At 39.5% G+C, this 19427-nt stretch overlaps 1 protein-coding gene across 10 annotated transcripts in view; it reads right to left on the reverse strand.

The window, feature by feature from the left end:
- CNTLN (centlein) overlaps window positions 1-17277 on the reverse strand; it is a 367082-nt gene extending 349805 nt beyond the window's left edge. For 9 of the 10 annotated variants that reach the window (XM_077966047.1, XM_028835147.2, XM_015117646.3 and 6 more), the window contains exons 1-2: window positions 16878-17277; window positions 9791-9879 (exon numbers count right to left, since the gene is read on the reverse strand). In XM_077966047.1, coding sequence (XP_077822173.1) covers window positions 9791-9879; window positions 16878-17237 — 449 coding nt within the window. In that variant the 5' untranslated portion in view covers window positions 17238-17277. Of the gene's footprint in view, window positions 1-9790; window positions 9881-16877 lie in introns of all 10 variants that reach the window. The other variant, XM_077966050.1, reaches the window with a different exon arrangement.
- Window positions 17278-19427: the final 2150 nt, after the last annotated feature.

Raw genomic sequence — 19427 nt, forward strand, 5'->3', positions numbered from 1 at the left:
CAATATTAACCTTAAATGTAAATGGGCTAAGTACTCGAATTAAAAGACACAGGCTGGCAAATTGGATAAAGAGTCAAGACCCATCAGTTTGCTGTATTCAGGAGACCCATCTCACATGCAGAGACACACATAGGCTCAAAATAAAAGGATGGAGGAAGATCTACCAAGCAAGTGGAAAACAAAAAAAAGCAGGGGGTGCAATCCAAGTCTCTGATAAAACAAACTTTAAACCATCAAAGATCAAAAGAGACAAAGAAGGCCATTACATAATGGTAAAGGGATCAATTCACCAGGAAGAGCTAACCATCCTAAATATATATGTACCCAATACAGGAGCACCCAGATTCATAAAGCAAGTCCTTAGAGACTTACAAAGAGACTTAGACTCCCATACAATAATAATGGGAGACTTTAACACTCCACTGTCAACATTAGACAGATCTATGAGACAGAAAGTTCACAAGGATATACAGGAATTGAACTCAACTCTGCACCAAGCGGACCTAATAGACATCTACAAAACTCTCCACCCCAAATCAAGAGAATATACATTCTTCTCAGCACCACATCGCACTTATTCCAAAATTGATCACATTGTTGGAAGTAAAGCACTCCTTGGCAAATCTAAAAGAACAGAAATTATAACAAACTGTCTCTCAGACCACAGTGCAATCAAACTAGAATGCAGGACTAACAAATTCAATCAAAACCGCTCAACTACATGGAAACTGAAAAATCTGCTCCTGAATGACTACTGGGTACGTAACAAAATGAAGGCAGAAATAAAGATGTACTTTGAAACCAATGAGAACAAAGATACAACATACCAGAATCTCTGGGACACATTTAAAGCAGTATGTAGAGGGAAATTTATAGCACTAAATGCCCACAAGAGAAAGCAGGAAAGATCTAAAACTGACACCCTAACATCACATTTAAAAGAACTAGAGAAGCAAGAACAAACACATTCAAAAGCTAGCAGAAGGCAAGAAATAACTAAGATCAGAGCAGAACTGAAGATGATAGAGACACAAAAAACCCTCCAAAAAAATCTGAATCCAGGAGCTGGTTTTTTGAAAAGATCAACAAAATTGATAGACTGCTAGCAAGACTAATAAAGAAGAAAAGAGAGAAGAATCAAATAGATGTAATAAAAAATGATAAAGGGGATATCACCACCGACCCCACAGAAATACAAACTACCATCAGAGAATACTATACACACCTGTATGCAAATAAACTAGAAAATCGAGAAGAAATGGATAATTTCCGGAACACATACACCCTCCCAAGACTAAACCAGGAAAAAGTTGAAACCCTGAATAGACCAATAGCAGGCTCTGAAATTGAGGCAATAATTAATAGCCTACCAACCAAAAAAAGTCCAGGACCAGATGGATTCACAGCCGAATTCTACGAGAGGTACAGGAGGAGTTGGTACCATTCCTTCTGAAACTATTCCAATCAATAGAAAAAGAGGGAATCCTCCCTAACTCATTTTACGAAGCCAACATCATCCTGATACCAAAGTCTGGCAGAGATACAACAAAAAAAGAGAATTTTAGACCAATATCCCTGATGAACATCGATGCAAAAATCCTCAATAAAATACTGGCAAACCGAATCTAGCAGCATATCAAAAAGCTTATGCACCATGATCAAGTGGGGCTTCATCCCTGGGATACAAGGCTGGTTCAGCATACGCAAATCAATAAATGTAATCCAGCATATAAACAGAACCAAAGACAAAAACCACATGATTATCTCAATAGATGCAGAAAAGGCCTTTGACAAAATTCAACAGCCATTCATGCTAAAAACTCTCAATAAATTCGGTATTGATGGAACGTATCTCAAAATAACAAGAGCTATTTATGAAAAACCCACAGCCAATATCATACTGAATGAGCAAAAACTGGAAGCATTCCCTTTGAAAACTGGCACAAGACAGGGATGCCCTCTCTCACACCACTCCTATTAAACATAGTGTTGGAAGTTCTGGCCAGGGCAATCAGGCAAGAGAAAGAAATCAAGGGTATTCAGTTAGGAAAAGAAGAAGTAAAATTGTCCCTGTTTGCAGATGACAAGATTGTATATTTAGAAAACCCCATCATCTCAGCCCAAAATCTCCGTAAGCTGATAAGCAACTTCAGCAAAGTCTCAGGATACAAAATCAATGTGCAAAAATCACAAGCATTCTTATACACCAGTAACAGACAAACAGAGAGCCAAATCAGGAATGAACTCCCATTCACAATAGCTTCAAAGAGAATAAAATACCTAGGAATCCAACTTACAAGGGATGTAAGGAACCTCTTCAAGAAGAACTACAAACCACTGCTCAGTGAAATAAAAGAGGACACAAACAAATGGAAGAACATACCATGCTCATGGATAGGAAGAATCAATATTGTGAAAATAACCATACTGCCCAAGATAATTCACAGATTCAATGCCATCCCCATTAATCTACCAATGACTTTCTTCACAGAATTGGAAAAACTGCTTTAAAGTTCATATGGAACCAAAAAAGAAACTGCATTGCCAAGACAATCCTAAGCCAAAAGAACAAAGCTGGAGGCATCACGATACCTGACTTCAAACCATACTACAAGGCTACAGTAACCAGAACAGCATGGTACTGGTACCAAAACAGACATATAGACCAACGGAACAGAACAGAGCCCTCAGAAATAATACCACACATCTAGAGCCATCTGATCTTTGACAAACCTGACAAAAACAAGAAATATGGAAAGTATTCTCTATTTAATAAATGGTGCTGGAAAAACTGGCTAGCCATAAGTAGAAAGCTGAAACTGGATCCTTTCCTTACTTCTTATACGAAAATTAATTCAAGATGGATTAGAGACTTAAATGTTACACCTAAAACCATAAAAACCCTAGAAGAAAACCTAGGTAATACCATTCAGGACACAGGCATGGGCAAGGACTTCATGTCTAAAACCCCAAAAGCAACAGCAACAAAAGCCAAAATTGACACATGGGATCTAATTAAACTAAAGAGCTTCTGCACAGCAAAAGAAACTACCATCAGAGTGAACAGGCAACCTACAGAATGGGAGAGCATTTTTGCAATCTACTCATCTGATAAAGGGCTAATATCCAGAACCTATAAAGAACTCAATCAAATTTACAAGAAAAAAACAAACAACCCCATCAAAACGTGGGCAAAGGATATGAACAGACACTTCTCAAAAGAAGACATTCATACAGCCAACAGACACATGAAAAAATGCTCCTCATCACTGGCCATCAGAGAAATGCAAATCAAAACCACAATGAGATACCATCTCACACCAGTTAGAATGGCGATCATTAAAAAATCAGGAAACAACAGGTGCTGGAGAAGATGTAGAGAAATAGGAACACTTTTACACTGTTGGTGGGACTGTAAACTAGTTCAACCATTGTGGAAGACAGTGTGGCGATTCCTCAAGGATCTAGAACTAGAAATACCATTCGACCCAGCCATTCCATTACTGGGGATATACCCAAAGGATTATATGTCATGCTGCTATAAAGACACATGCACACGTATGTTTATTGCGGCACTATTCACAATAGCAAAGACTTGGAATCAACCCAAATGTCCATCAGTGACAGACTGGATTAAAAAAATGTGGCACATATACACCATGGAATACTATGCAGCCATAAAAAAGGATGAGTTCATGTCCTTTGTAGGGACATGGATGCAGCTGGAAACCATGATTCTCAGCAAACTATCGCAAGAATAGAAAACCAAATACCGCATGTTCTCACTCATAGGTGGGAACTGAACAATGAGATCACTTGGACACAGGAAGGGGATGATCACACACCAGGTCCTATTGTGGGAAGGGGGGACGGGGGTGGAGGGAGGGTTAGCATTAGGAGATATACCTAATGTAAATGATGAGTTAATGGGTACAGCACACCAACATGGCACATGTATACATATGTAACAAACCTGCACGTTGTGCACATGTACCCTAGAACTTAAAGTATAAAAAAAAAGTCAGGAAACAACACATGCTGGAAAGGATCTGGAGAAATAGAAACACTTTTACACTGTTAGTGGGAGTGTAAATTAGTTCAACCATTGTGGAAGGCAGTGTGGTGATTCCTCAAGATCTATAACTAGAAATACCATTTGGCCCAGCAATCCCATTACTGGGCATATACCCAAAGGATTATAGGTCACTCTGTGATAAAGACACATGCACACATATGTTCACTGCAGCACTATTCACAATAGCAAAGACTTGGAATCAACCCAAATGTCCATCAATGATAGACTGGATAAAGAAAATGTGGCACATATACACCATGGAATACTATGCAGCCATAAAAAATGATGAGTTTATGTCCTTTGCGGGACATGGATTAAGCTGGAAACCATCATTCTCAGCAAACTATCACAAGATCAGAAAACCAAACACCGCATGTTCTCACTCATAAGTGGGAGTTGAACAATGAGAACACATGGACACAGGGAGGGGAAAATCACACACTGGGCCCTGTCAGGGTTGGGGGGCTAGCAGAGGGATAACATTAGGAGAAATACCTAATGTAGGTGACAGGTTGATGGGTGCAGCAAACCACCAGGGCACGTGTATACCTATGTAACAAACTGCATGTACTGCCCATGTAACCAAGAACTTAAAGTATAATAATACAAATAAAAATAAATAAAAATTGTGGCACTATTGTAGTCATTTGCAGGTACACACAAAGTGGCAAAAAATTTGAGTCACACAACCCACATGTTTCCAACTGATGTCAAATAAGGTGACACTCTGCTTCAGCTCTTATACTATAAACACAAGTTGCCTTTTCATGGTTTATTTAGTACCACATTTGTCACATTTTGGTGCTTGTTTTTGATGACTTCAGTCCTTCAAATGATCATCAAGCACAGTGCTGAAGTGCTGGCTAGTGTTCCTAAGTATAAGAAGGTTGTGACATGCCATAAGGAGAAAACAATGTGTTAGATAAGCTTTGTTCAGGCATGAGTTATAGTGCTGTTGGTCATGAGTTCAACATCAATGAACGAACAATAAATGAAATATCTTTAAACAGAAACACACATAAAACAAGGCTATGTGTTGATCAGTTGACAAAATTGTTGTGACCAGAGGCTCACAGGAACCTAACCCCTTAACTTCCTCTAGGAGTAACAGTTCAGTGTTAGCTAATTAAGTATTTGTAGTGACTTTTTAGAACATTACTGTTAATAACTAGAATTGTCTGTAAACACTAAAGTAATTGTAGCTAAAACAGCATAATATGTAGGATTTGCTTCAAAATCCATTAGTGGTAGAAGGAGAGAGAGAATAGAGGTTTATAGATGAAACATGATTGTCCGTGTGTTGATAACTGTTCAAGGTGAGTGATGAGTACACATGAGAGTTCAATAATGTATTCTCTCTGTCTTTGCACCTAATTAGAATTTTTCCACAATAAAAAGTAAAGCATATACACACAACACATCTACACAGACAGTCCAAATGGGTACTACTGGCATATGGAGTAGAATAGTATAATTCTTTAATTGGGCAGGATTATTCTTTTCATTTCAAGATGTTTAGCAATCTCAGCCTCTATTCACTAGGTCAGTAGCACAATCGGTTGAAACCAATAATACAGGGCAAACTATCCAAAAAGCCATTCATCACAGCATTATTATACTATTTTTTAAAATAGTCCTAATGTACAACAAAATTACAGTGGTTAAATACAAATATACTATATCTAAATAATAGAATATACCATAACCCTAAAAATGATATTATACTTCTTTCTGAGGTGATGAGCTAACAACACGACACTGACAACCCGAAGTCACACCACGTTAAATACATCCTTATCAGCATGGGAAACAAGAGAAGCAGCCACAAATGAACTATAAATTTGACAAATATCTTAAAAACAGAAGCATAGACTCATAGAAACAAATAAACCAAAAGAGAAAAATTATAATCCAAAACCTAAATAGAAGTCTACAGAAGAGGATGCTGCTTTTCATAGAAGAGGCCCCAGTAAGTACTAATTGGGTACTTACTAAGTACCCAATTAGTAAGTACAGACAGCAGAAGCCTGCCGGAATCAAGACAATTAATTAATAAACCATTTACCAAAAAAAGCTGAGCCTCCCACTCATCCATGTTCAGAACAGTTACCTGCAACATTTGCCTACATCAAATGGCCAAAATCTGCATTCAAAACAACAACCATTTGCCTGGCAAAGATCCCTACTCAGAGTGTTGGGCAAGCAACAGAATTAGAAAAGGACCTGACTTACAGGACCTAACTCTCATTCACCACAATGAAGTCTATCTACTACATACCTTTCAGGAAAGCCTGTGGATAGGCCCCTCCCCAACCCTTACAAAAAGCCCACAGGCGATCCTTACATTCAAAGGAGAAACCTTCCGGTAAACAGATATACAAAAAACAAAAGCAAACCCATATGAGCAACATGCCTATATAAAAGCAAGGCAGTGAATGTTCATCATACACTTGAAGAAAATCAACAGTATCAAAGAGAAAGACAAGGAATTTTTTTTTAATTCAAAAAAAAGAAAGACTAGGAAGAATAAACAGAAGTTACCCAACAGAAAACAAAGATAACACAAGAAACAGAAAAGAACTTAAAAAATTATAAGAAAGATTAAAAAGTTATTTTATTAAAGAAAGCTACTTTGAAAAAGGAAAACATTTAAAAATAAGTAATTTTTAGAGGTAAAAATTTGACTGCTAAAATTTAAAAATTCAAATAATCAGAGAGAATCTTCATCCATTTGGGCTGCTATAACAAAATACCTTAGATGGGTAATTTATAAACAACAGAAATGTACTGCTCGCAGTTCTGGAGCACCAGCAGTCCAAGATCAAGGCACCAGCAGATTCAGTGTCTGGTGAGGGTCTGTTCCACGTAAATGACACCTTCTGTATCCTCACATGGCAGAAGAGAAGGGAGGCTCCTTAAATCCCTTTAGAAGGGCACTAATCCCATTTATGAGGGCTGAGCCCTCATGATGTAATCACTTCCAAAAGGTCTCATCTACATTATTGTATTGAGTATTAGGGTCCAACATACGAATTTTGGTGGGACACCAACATTCAGATCATAGCATAGAGCAAACAGAAGAATTCCACTTATTGATGGAACAAAAAGTAGGAAGGCCACCGAAGAGATACAACAAAAGATAAAAAGATGGAAAACATGAGATAAGAAAGAAAACAGAAAAGAAGGTCAAATCTGTAAGCTCCAACCTCTAACAGAGTGCTAAAACAAAGAATACAATGAAGAAAAGATATGAGAACATTGTATCAATCAAAAGAAAATCTCACATTTTGAGATGGAAAGGCCCACCAAAGACTAAGAAGAATAAACTTTCAAAGGACCCAAATAAACAGATGATGTTGAGATTTTACAATAGTGCACCTAAAGAGAAAATCCTACAAGCTTCAAGCAAGTATCTAGGAAGAAACAAGAATCACACTGATGGGCTCCTTGGTAGCATTACAGTATGCTCGAATTAGATAACAGAACTATGCTTTCAAAAATCCAAGGCAAAATACATGGACATAAAATAATTATGTTCAGCTGAAGTGCCAACTAAGTGTAAGGGCAAAAGAAAGACATTTTCAGTCATATAAGGAGTCAGAAAATGTGCCACCTGTCCATCCTTTCTCAGAAAAAAAAAATACTTGAAAATAATCTGACAAAAAAAGAAAAGGATGATCTGGCATCCTAGAAACTGTGTAATAAGTTCAGCTGTACAATGAAAAGAAAATCTAAAATGACAAATGTGAGTAGGTTCAGAAAGTAATCCATACCATAAGCCAGAGGACAAGGAAAAATGTCCTCAGCCTATTATACAAATGTCTGACAAAGAACATAGACATTCTTTATAAGAAAAACTAAAGAGAAGGGCAATGAGAAATTCCAGGGGGGAATGCTGTCCAGGAAGTCCATGGTTTAAAAATTAAACAGACCTAAATGGATCATAATTTGGACAATTAATAGACTACACAGAAAGATCATCTGTTTGACCTTGATATTTAGAACATTATTTTTAACAGACATGGGTTGAGTATTTGGCATATCATTTTCACTTCTCAGTGGATGTGAACATACTACATGGTTCTCTAGGAAGTATTTACATAGTAATAAAATTATAAATGCCACTTATAGTTTCTAATTTCAAAAATAAACTCAAAATCCAAGGAATCTCACAGTGTAATCTACAGACACCAGAATTACCTGGAAATGTTATTTTAAACTTTATTTTAAACCTAGATCCCACCCCTACAGATTCAGTAGATCAGGTAAAAGGCCCAGAGATCTTCATTTTAATAAATTCTCCAAGTATAACTTGTGCACACTAAATTTTGAGAGTCACAGTTATAAAACAGTAATCTCCAAAATTTCTCATTACACCTTATCAACAAAAGACTTTTGAACACCTACCTCTCATATACAGTATGTTTATTTATAAATTGTATGTTATATGAATGTATACTTTGTATATTATAAATATGAAAAATAGACATTGTAAAGGATGAGGAAAATGAACTAACAATAATTTAATATATGCTTCTGTTTAACCAGGAGAAAAGTAAAAATTATGGATAGGTTTAGAAAGTTTTAAAAAATAACAAATAAAAGGAGGGGAGAATAAAGAATCATGGAAATGACAATTGAAGTCCCAAGGCTTCTCTAGAAGGCTTATTCTACTAAAAAAACAGAGGGAGTCTGAGAGTGATCACATTTCATCTCAAAAATGATTGAGGAAGTAATAAGGGTACTTCAACAAAAGACTTAATTCTGATCATCAGAAGGAAAAAAAATGATTGATGAATCAGACATACAAGCCACATGAGAAGAAACTGATTATACTATTTTAAGTGTTCATAATAACCAAAGATCGTAAAATTAGACATACTCAGGCATGTATCACAGATTTTTAACAAGTCAAATTTCAGACAACACTGGAATGATCCCAGGACTAGAGACTCCAAAGGTGAATATAATTCAAGTAATGAAAAATGATATTCAGATTTTAGGATCACGATTCCAATTTTTAAAAAAGGAAAAGGAAAAGGTATCCATATGTTTAGCTTCTCATTTAAGAAGTATAATGAAATCCATTTACTAGGAAAGCAAGTGTTTTAATTGCTGTGCTAAGTGTCATGGGAATATACCAAATGTTTGATAGGAAGAACCCAGGATCATTCCACTGCTTCTAATGACCAAGAAGAGGCCCAACAATCTACAGTTAAATGGGCAGTTCCTACAGGATAATATGGAGTGCTAAGTAAAATCCCTTAATCTACTCCAGAACACTTAGTCTACACCGGCAAGGTCATCCCAGGCTTTCAATTACACACTGCAGTTATCTTAGGGGAAAACTGAGTCACATCTAGTAAGTTCCCTATAGAGGCAGTCTATGAGTAAAAAGTCAAACAACAGGGACTTCGCCGATTTTTAAGGTTGAACTGTAACAGCTCAAGACACACACACACAGTATTTAACACATAATTTTATCTCTTAACTACACACTCTCCAAATACGTCAGAATATGAACAGGAATAGGGCCTACCTATACTTGGTGAACTGGCACCCTTCATTATCCAACAATTTTAATTTTCGGCTCCACATTTATTTAGACATTAAATGGATCTCTTTAGGAGATTAATGACAAGTATTAACTTTAATAATGAAGAGAAACAAACTCAACACACCAAATACTCATGAAAAAATAATTTGAGAGCTCACCTTTCCACAACCAAACTGACCACTTGTGTGAGATCTGGGTTTGTCACCTGGAGACGTTTCCACAAAGACCATACAAATTCTTTATCAGCCTTAAAGAAATAAAAGAGAATTTAGATGCATTGCTTTGTAGTGAAATAAGATACTACATTAAATTTTAAAATGAAAAACCAATTACTTGATCCCTAGTTGTATAACTACACCAACTGACTCTCTTTAAAGGTATGGGGGAAAGCTTTATTTTAAAAAGTTATTACACAGGTAATCCACATTCACTTTTACTATTTCTATCACCTATATTTTGGGATACAACTGTTGAAATGCTAAATATCTAATTAAATTTGCTCTAAAAGGAAACTTCCCTCACCGCTGCCCCATTTTCAGCTCCCCTTTTATCAAAACTCCCTGAAAGAGTTGCCTCTAATTACTATGTCTATTTCCTATCTCCCATTCACTCTATAATGCTTCCCAGTAAGATTTTCCTCCCCACCATTATGATAAAATCATTATTCAAGTTCCTCTATGTTGCCAAATCCAAAGGACAATGGGTAATTTCAGTCCTTATTACCTAGGTTAGTTGTTATTAACCTTGGCTGACAGGAATCCCTTTTGGGGAGCTTTTAAAAAATAGGGACGAATTAGAGATTCTGATTAATTGGTCTTAGGTTAGATCCAAGCATCACTGTGTTTTAAAAGTGCCTTGAGTGAATCTGTGCACTCTGGGTTGAGAACCACTGCCCTGGGTGACCTTATATCAGACCCATGATTTTAAATACCAACGCTACACTGAGACTCGCACATTTCTATCTAGAGTCATTTCCTCTACTCTTAGGTCCAGACTGCATATTCAACTGCATATTCCATAATTATCTCCAACTGCATATTCAATAATTCCACTTGAAAACCTAATAGATATCTTAAATTTAACTTGTCCAAAATAAAATTATTGGTTCCTTACCCTCTCACAAATCTGCCCCTCTCCCTCCCAGAAATTGATACTGCCATCTATTCGTTTATTCAAAGATCTAAAACAGTAGTATCCAATCTTTTGGCTTCCCTGGGCCACAGCGAAAGAAGAATTATCTTGAGCCACATATAAAATACACTAACACTAACAATAGTTAATGAGCTAAAAAAATTGCAAAATAAATATCATAATGTTTTAAGAAAGTTTAATAATTTGTGTTAGGCCGCATTCAAAGCCATCCTGGGCTACATGCAGCCTGCCCGTGAGCTGGGTGTTAGGGTTAGGTTGATCTAAAACTTAGGAGTCAATCTTGATTATTCTTTTTTTTTTTTTTTCCCTGAGACGGAGTCTTGCTCTGTCACCCAGGCTGGAGTGCAGTGGCGCAATCTCAGCTCACTGCAACCTCTGCCTCCCAGGTTCAAGTGATTCTTCTGCCTCAGCCTCCTGAGTAGCTGGGACTACAGGCACGCACCACCACACCCAGCTAATTTTTGTATTTTTAGTAGAGATAGGGTTTCACCATATTGGCCAGGCTGGTCTCGAACTCCTGACCTCATGATCTACCTGCCTCAGCCTCCCAAAGTGCTGGGATTACAGGCATGAGCCACTGTGCCCGGCCAATCTTGGTTATTCTTTTCTCCTCACACTTCATATCCAATCATCAACAAACCCTACTGTCTTTATCTACATTATAGGCAAATTCTGACCACTCTCACCACTTCTACCACTATCACCCCAGTCCAAGTCAATTCCGTCTCTTGCCCAGCTCTCCATCATGGTCTCACAGCCTTCTAACTCAAAACTCTCCAGTGGGTTTCCATCAAATTAGGAAACTAATCCAAACTCTGTGTCAAGGCTACAAGAGTCCATATGGCCTGGCCCATATACACCTTCCCAACCTCAGCCGTCACTTTCCTCCTTGCTCACACAGACGTTCTTACTCTACTTGAACCAGGGCCAATGCACATACTGCATCATCCATCACATTTTCACATAGAGTATTCCCTCACTTCATTCAACTCTTTGCTTAAATCTTAAATAATATCTCAAGTGAATTCTTCCCTGACTACTATCATAGTCACCAAAACTCCCAAGTCTCTAGTAACCCCTTTTCCAGTTGCAATTTTGTTTTCACAGCACATTTCGTTTAATAATCCTGTATGTTTAGTGATTTCATTTTACTTGTGTGGCAGATACCTCAATTTCTATCTCCATCATCCGTTCTTTTTGGTTACAGAAACAATTCTGCCCAAGTAACAGACCGATCTCTCTTGCCTTATGGGTTATACGACTATGTTCTGTCAATGAAATATAAGTGCTGTTGGAAACTTAGAGGAAATCTTAAAATCAGACTTGTGTCTACCCATTGTCAGAAATATTCTTCCCAGTCTGTTGTTGCTTATTGATTTTTTTGAAAAAGCAAGTTATTAATTTTACATACTCAAATGTATCCATCTTTTCCATTATGGCTTATGGACTTCATGTACCAGTTAGAAAAGCCTTCTCTATTTCAAGATTAGAAATGTATTTACCCATTTCTTCTTCTGGAATTTTTGGTTTTTAGTATTTTTGAATCGACAGATAAAAATTGCATATATTTATGGCATACAACATGTTTTATGTATACATTTTAGAATGGTTAAATCAAGCTAATTAACATAACCATTAGGGCTGGCACAGTGGGTCACATCTGTAATCCCAGCACTTTGGGAGGCCAAGATGGGAGGGGATCATTTGAGTCCAGAAGTTTGAGACTGGCCTGGGCAACATAGTGAGACCCCCATCGCTACAAACTTAAAAATTAGTTAGTCGTAGTGGAATACACCTGTAGTTCCAGCTACTCAGGAGACTGAGGGTGGGAGGATCGCTGAGCCCGAGAAGTCAAGGCTACAATGAGCCATGATCGTGCCACCATACAGCCTGGGCGACAGACCAAAACCCTATCTCAAAAAACAAAGAAGAAAACATAATCATTACCTCATACACCCACCATTTTTTTGTGATGAGAGCATTTAAAATTTATTATCTTAGTAATTTTCAAGTACACAATCTATTGTTATTAACTATAACACCATGCTGTACAGTAAGTCTGGTGATATGAAAAAAAATTCTTTTGTGAACAATAAAATGTTACAAATGGATTGTGGAACTGCATTATATATGAGTTTTGTGAATTTTTTAGTTATTTAAATGCTATATTATGTTCAATTTGGATTACATCTAGAATTATTAAAAAAAAACTTTCATATACAAAAAAAAATTCCCCCCCAAAAAAACACAGAACTAGTTTTCAAACTGTTCCAGACATTAATACAAGGAAACTAACTACTATCAATCACTCATATTCTCTTTATATTTTTCCTTCAGGCACTAAACGATGTTCTTTTTAAATAACAAAAATAAAAACCTTAGCCAGATGTGGTAGCGCACCCCTATAAGGCTGAGATGGACAAATGGCTTAAGTTCAGAAGTTCGAAACCAATCTGGGCAACACAGGGAGACAGAGACCCCATCTCTACAAAAAATACAAAAATTAGCCTCGCGTGGTAGCACACACCTGCAGTCCCAGCTACTCTGGAGGCTGAGGTGGGTGGATCCTTTGAGCCCAGGAGGTCAACACTGCAATGAGCCAGGACTGCACCACTGTACTCCAGCACCGGTGACAGAGGGAGACCGTCACAAATAAAATGAATACAAAAAATAAAAACCTAAGATTACTCATTATAAAATTCCTTTTTTTTTTTTTTTTTGAGACAAAGTCTCATTCTGTTGCCCAAGCTGGAGGGCAGTGGCGCAATCTCAGCACACTGCAACCTTCACCTCCCACGTTCAAGCAATTCTCCTGCCTCAGCCTCCCATGTAGCTGGGATTAATGGTGCATGCTGCCACACTCTGCTGATTTCTGTACATTAGTAGAGACTGGGTTTCACCATGTTGGACAGGCTGGTCTCAAACTCCCAACCTCAAGTGATCCACCCACCTCAGCCTCCCAAACTACTGTCATTATAAAATTCTTTATTCTCAGGCCAGGCGCAGTGGCTCACACCCAGCACTTTGGGAGGCCAAGGCGGGCAGATCACAAGGTCAGGAGTTCGAGACCAGCCTGACCAACATGGTGAAACCCTGTCTCTACTAAAAATACAAAAATTAGCCGGCGTGGTGGTGCACGCCTGTAATCCCAGTTACTCAGGAGGCTGAGGCAGGAGAACAGCTTGAACCCGGGAGGCAGAGGTTGCAGTGAGCCCAGATTACGCCACTGCGCTCCAGCCTGGGCAACAGAGCGAGACTGCATCTCAAAAAAAAAAAAAAAAAAAAAATTCTTTATTCTCACTATGTAACTTCCAACCAGAATCAAATAATAATTTTTAAAAATATATAATCAAAATTTAAAATGTAGTGGAGTTGGGTTCTAAATTAGTGAAATAGGGTATTAAATGTCATGGATGCAAAATTGCCCTTTGGAACACCCTTGAAAGATTCCTTAGGAAAAAGCTACATTTGGAAGCTAACCTACTACTCTCAGTAAGTGCAATGCAGACAGCTTTTCTTCCCTCATTGAAATTAGTCACTTTTTCTCCAGGTAAGCATTATTTATAGTTCACTTGCTAATCAGGAAGCCATATCGTTTAAAAGTTTAATTAGATAATACAATCACTTAGAGTGGGATGAGATGCTGATATTAGGAGAAACGTCTGATTACTTTCTATTACATGCTTGTTCTGAGGCATTCCAGTGATGCAGAATGGTATGGGAATTACTCAAACTTCACCAAGCACACATCATTGAATTCCCATAAGTGGAATGTGAAAGCAAAACAAATTAAATGAAGCTACTACTTATGACAATGGACTAATTAGCAGTGTTCTTTTTCCCAAACTATATGTTTCAAGCATTGTTGGGTTCTGAAATTAATTTAGATCTGGACAGCATTTTTTAAAGGAACAGAACTGAAAAAATATCAGCCCACACAATGTTAGGGAATGTATTCTTTCTGAAAATATATGTATATGTGTGTGTCCTTACTAGGTTGAGATACAAAATGAATTTTACTTCAAGTTATAATTTTCAGCAGTTTTAATGTTATGTATTCTTGGGTACTGTCATTTCTAGCTGAACAAATAAGCGGGAGAATAAACTTTAAAACATGTAAAAGTGAATATTTAATCACCTAAATGCTTTTTTACAAAACAATTGGGAGTTCAATTACTCTTTTTCCCCAAGATTCCCCAAGAGCAGGTGTCTCATTTGACTAAGGCTTTTATGGTGCGGGATACTGCCTACAATTATAAGAGTATTAATATTACAAAATCTAAGAAATAATCATTCCAGACTCTTATGACCATCTCTGTATTCTCATATTTGCCAAGAGTATGTCAATCATTTTCCTAGTCTATATACGTCCTAGGTCACAAAAGCCAATACCATGTTTGGAGCCGCATTTTTAAAAATGTGTTTGCGGGAAGAGGTTCATCAGGCTGTTTCTAACAGACTGACTTACTTAACCAAGTCATTCATAAAAAAGTAAGTATCTTAGCTCCTTAGCCAGCTAAAGGCCTAACTATGTGGGGAGGCAGAGGTGGGAGGAAAGAGAGTGGAAAATAATTAGGACTCAAGAGTATTAAAGGGTTCACATCTTAAAACTCCCCAAAGGGTGAGGGCGGCAGATGACAAATGTTTCAATTCTTTGTTGCCATTTATTGATCCCTTTGCTCCTTATCCAACGAAGAACAGAAAAATGGGAAAATGAAAAGTGGGCACCACATAAAATGTCCCAACCTTGTTCAACCAAAGGCATATTCGATTTGAAGATGGTCCCATTTTTACACCCTCTACTCAGTCAGCAAGGACCTATAAAACGGGCAAAAGAATTCAACAGAACAAACTATGAGAGAATGAATTTCTGTAATCCCAGCACTTTGGGAGGCAAAGGCGGGCGGTTCACGAGGTCAGGAGATCAAGACCATCCTGGCTGACATGGTGAAACCCCATCTCTAGTAAAAATACAAAAAATTAGCCGGGTGTGGTGGCGGGTACCTGTGGTCCCAGCTACTGGGGAGGCTGAGGCAGGAGTATGGCGTGAACCCAGGAGGCGGAGCTTGCAGTGAGCCAAGATAGCGCCACTGCACTCCACTCTGGGTGACAGAGCGAGACTCCATCTCAAAAAAAAAAAAAAAAAAAAAGAATGAATTTCATGAATTGTTTTATTAAACTGATGATACTGTTCACAAAGTTACTTTGATGTTCAGCAGTTCCTAACTGGTTTCTACCTTGAAGGCAGAGTGACTTAAACATCTACTGTTTAGTGAGTTTTCCACATCCAATCTCCCAACCCTATCTGAAGGTTCTGGTAAAATCAAAAGAGATGATGGTAGGGATGCAAAACTAAAGGAAAATTCAATCTCTTTAAACAGGAGTATAGTCAAGTCCATCCTTACAAAAACTCTACAAACAGGAAAGTAATGTTAATGCAATTGATTTAGCAAATGTTTTTCACTGGCAATATCACATGAAAATGGGATTTCTCACTCAAGGACCGCGGAATTACTATAGCTGGTTAGTAAATACCAAGCATTATCTATTGTAAGTTCCCGGCTCTGAGACTTTGTAAATGTTACTGGTCTGTGTTTACAACTTAAGTTTGGGTAAAAACAAAGCCAAGTGTGGGTTTGAAATTTTAAAAACAGGCTCCTTCATCGATGGATTTTACTTTAACAAAAGTGTTTACACTTTCCTGTTTATTTCAACTAGTGGACTGCATGTCACTTCTGGGCCCCAGGCAGGTATTGGCTATAGTCACCACCAAGAACTTGGGCTTTGTGGGAACGGGAGGGGATGCGACTGCGAGTATCCAAGTGACCAAAACCAAACCCCGGCGCGGAGGCGAAGCCTGTCTGGCCGCTGTTCGGAAAGGGGCAGGGGCCCGGGGTCGGGGAGCCGTCGGGGAGCCGGGCGCAGTGGCGTCTCTCCAGCCCCCGGCCACGGGCTTAGCAGGGTGTGCAGCCGAGAGGGAGCGCCGCCGGGCGGGGCGGGGTAGGTCCCCAGGCAGAGGGAGAAGGGCGCGCCTCCCCACGGGTCCCGGCCCCGCTGTGGTGGGGAAAGGCCGGCTGCGAGAGTCCTCGATACCTGACACAGGGCCAACTCCTCCTTTAGGCTGCTCAGCTCTTCCTCCAGCAGCTGCGTCCGGGTCACCATCGCCTCCTCTACCGAGATGCCCTCTAGCCGTCTGGACCCCACGGGCGAGCTGAGGAGGGGAGCATGAGCCGGAGCTGCCCCACCAGGCCCTCGCCGGCCCCCTGACCCTTCTTCGCCCAGCCAGATTTTATCACTTTTGTCCGCGACCACCTCCCGCGCTGCGCCGGCAAAACCCGAGGCCTCACTGCGCACTGCGTGTACCTCAGCTCCCCGCCCAACACGTGGGGACCTGGGGCCCAACTGTCGCGCTGGGGGCGGAGGGTACGGTGAGTGAGGCGAACGCGCCGCCATGGCTGCAGCAGCTAACGGGTCAAGTTCCCTGTTGGAAACTCCACCTCCCTTTCCCCAACCCGGCAAGCCCGGAACGCTGAGCCGCGCATGCGCGAGTCTTTTCCCGCCTTGGCCAGCGGTGTCTCGTGTTCTGTGGCCCTGGCCGGCTTCCCGCGGGCAATGCGCCCAGCGCGAGCGTTGGGGTACGCACGCGCCGTGGCCCGAAAGGGTGAGGCCGGTCAGCCGGGAGGGCCATCCAGAGGTCCTGTGCCTGAGTCCTTGGCCAGGATCGCCTGGATTTCCCGCCCATCTAAAGCCCTGCCCGCCACTTCCATCCCACCTCTTAAAGCCTTCCTTGACAAGCCCCCAGCCACAAATGATCCTTAACTGTGAAATCCCTCACCTTCAAGGTCCCTGCCAACTCGTGTGTCACGTTTCATTGACCGCCCTGGAGTGTCAGTTACACGGCTAATCTCTCCAGCGCTATTGTAAGTTCCTTGAGGATCAAGGCATAAGTTTTACACTTAAGTGTTTTCTTCACACCCCTTGGCAAAACTGATGTAAGTACATCTGACATCCAGCTGACTAATGTCAAGGAGATGTGGAAAGCCTTGTGCTGAGCTGGGACTATCAAGCAGGTTTCGAACTTGAATGATGATCCTTTGTACACCCTTTGTCTTTTGTTTTGCAAGAGTCATGATTTCCTTTGAGTTTTTATGTCAGCTTCTTTACGCCTTGGCTGGGTATCAGAGGGAGTGTAGCCCACATTGCTGAACAGTTTGGGTCCTTGGAGCAGTTTAAAATCAGTAATTTGGAGCGTGGTTGAAGAAACAAGACCTACTTTATCGTTTGTTCTCTTTTTTTTCTTTTTCTTCTGGCTTTCTTTATAAACTTCAAATAGGCAATAATCTTCTCTTTCTTTGCCCTTCTAATACTTTGTTACTATTGATAAGATTAATAAGCAGATGCATACTGAGCTGGCACCAGAACATTCCTGAAAGTTAGAACTGCCCTCTTCTTCAGAAAGGGTTCCAGAATACTTGGGGAAAGCTGAGATGGGGGTTGAGAGTAGAAGTAGAGAGATCACCACTTTACTGTTAACTTCATTTAATCAAAAAATCACTGTCTGTGCATGAGAATCTAGTCAGGATGCCAAAAGACACCCTCCCAATTAGAATCCTGCCAAGTCAAGCAAGATAAGTGGACTTCCTTCAAACTGAAGGTGAATTCCTCACAAAAATTTATAAAAGGGTACATTAGAAAAAGTATGTTTATAAGCCTGTCTTAGAACTAGCTAATCTACTGAACATTTACCATATGCTGAGTCCAGTGTTAAGCACTTATCATATATGAACTCAATACATATGTCACCTTCAATTAGATTATTATCTATCTCCATTTTTACTAGTGAGGAAACAGACTTGCAAGATTACTGTAACTTCTCTGAAATTCCATGTCTGGTATGAGAAAAAGCTAGGCTTTGAATTCACTGAATTTCACTTAACTCTGAAAACCTGTACTTTGATCGCTACCCTGTCTCCACACCTGTGACTTGAAATACAACATTTGGTCTTGATAGCCTGTGAGATTTCACTAGACTTAAGACTGGCAAGTCTAACAACATAAGTTACATGTTTGGCCCCAAATCAGTATTAATGCACATTTTTAATTACTATATGTCATTCACTCCAAAGGACATCATTTCACCTGATCATTAAAAGATTCTTTCGAAAAGCAGTGGCATAAATTTGTATATGTGACCCCCCAAAAGGATAATATCCTTACTCTTTGACTAGGCATTTTTTTAAATTTTGTCTTTATTGGAGCAAAACACACAAAATACACAACATAAAATTTACCATTGTAGGCATTTTAAATGCCTACAAATAGGCCAGGTGCGGTAGCTCACGCCTGCAATCCCAGCACTTTGGGAGGCTGAGGCTGGCAGATCACTTGAGATCAGGAGTTCGAGACCAGCCTGGACAACATAGTGAAAACCCGTCTCTGCTAAAAATACAAAAAATAGCTGGGAGTGGTGGTGCATGCCTGTAATCCCAGCTACTAGAGAGGCCATGGCAGGACAATCATCGGAACACGGGAGGCAGAGGTTGCAGTGAGCCGAGATCACACCACTGCACTCCAGCCTGGGTGATAAAGTGAGACTGTCTCAAAAAATAAATAAATAAATAAAATGGCTACAAATAAAGAACA

The sequence above is a fragment of the Macaca mulatta genome, chromosome 15 (assembly GCF_049350105.2).
Source record: "Macaca mulatta isolate MMU2019108-1 chromosome 15, T2T-MMU8v2.0, whole genome shotgun sequence".
In the NCBI taxonomy this organism is placed as follows: domain Eukaryota; kingdom Metazoa; phylum Chordata; class Mammalia; order Primates; family Cercopithecidae; genus Macaca; species Macaca mulatta.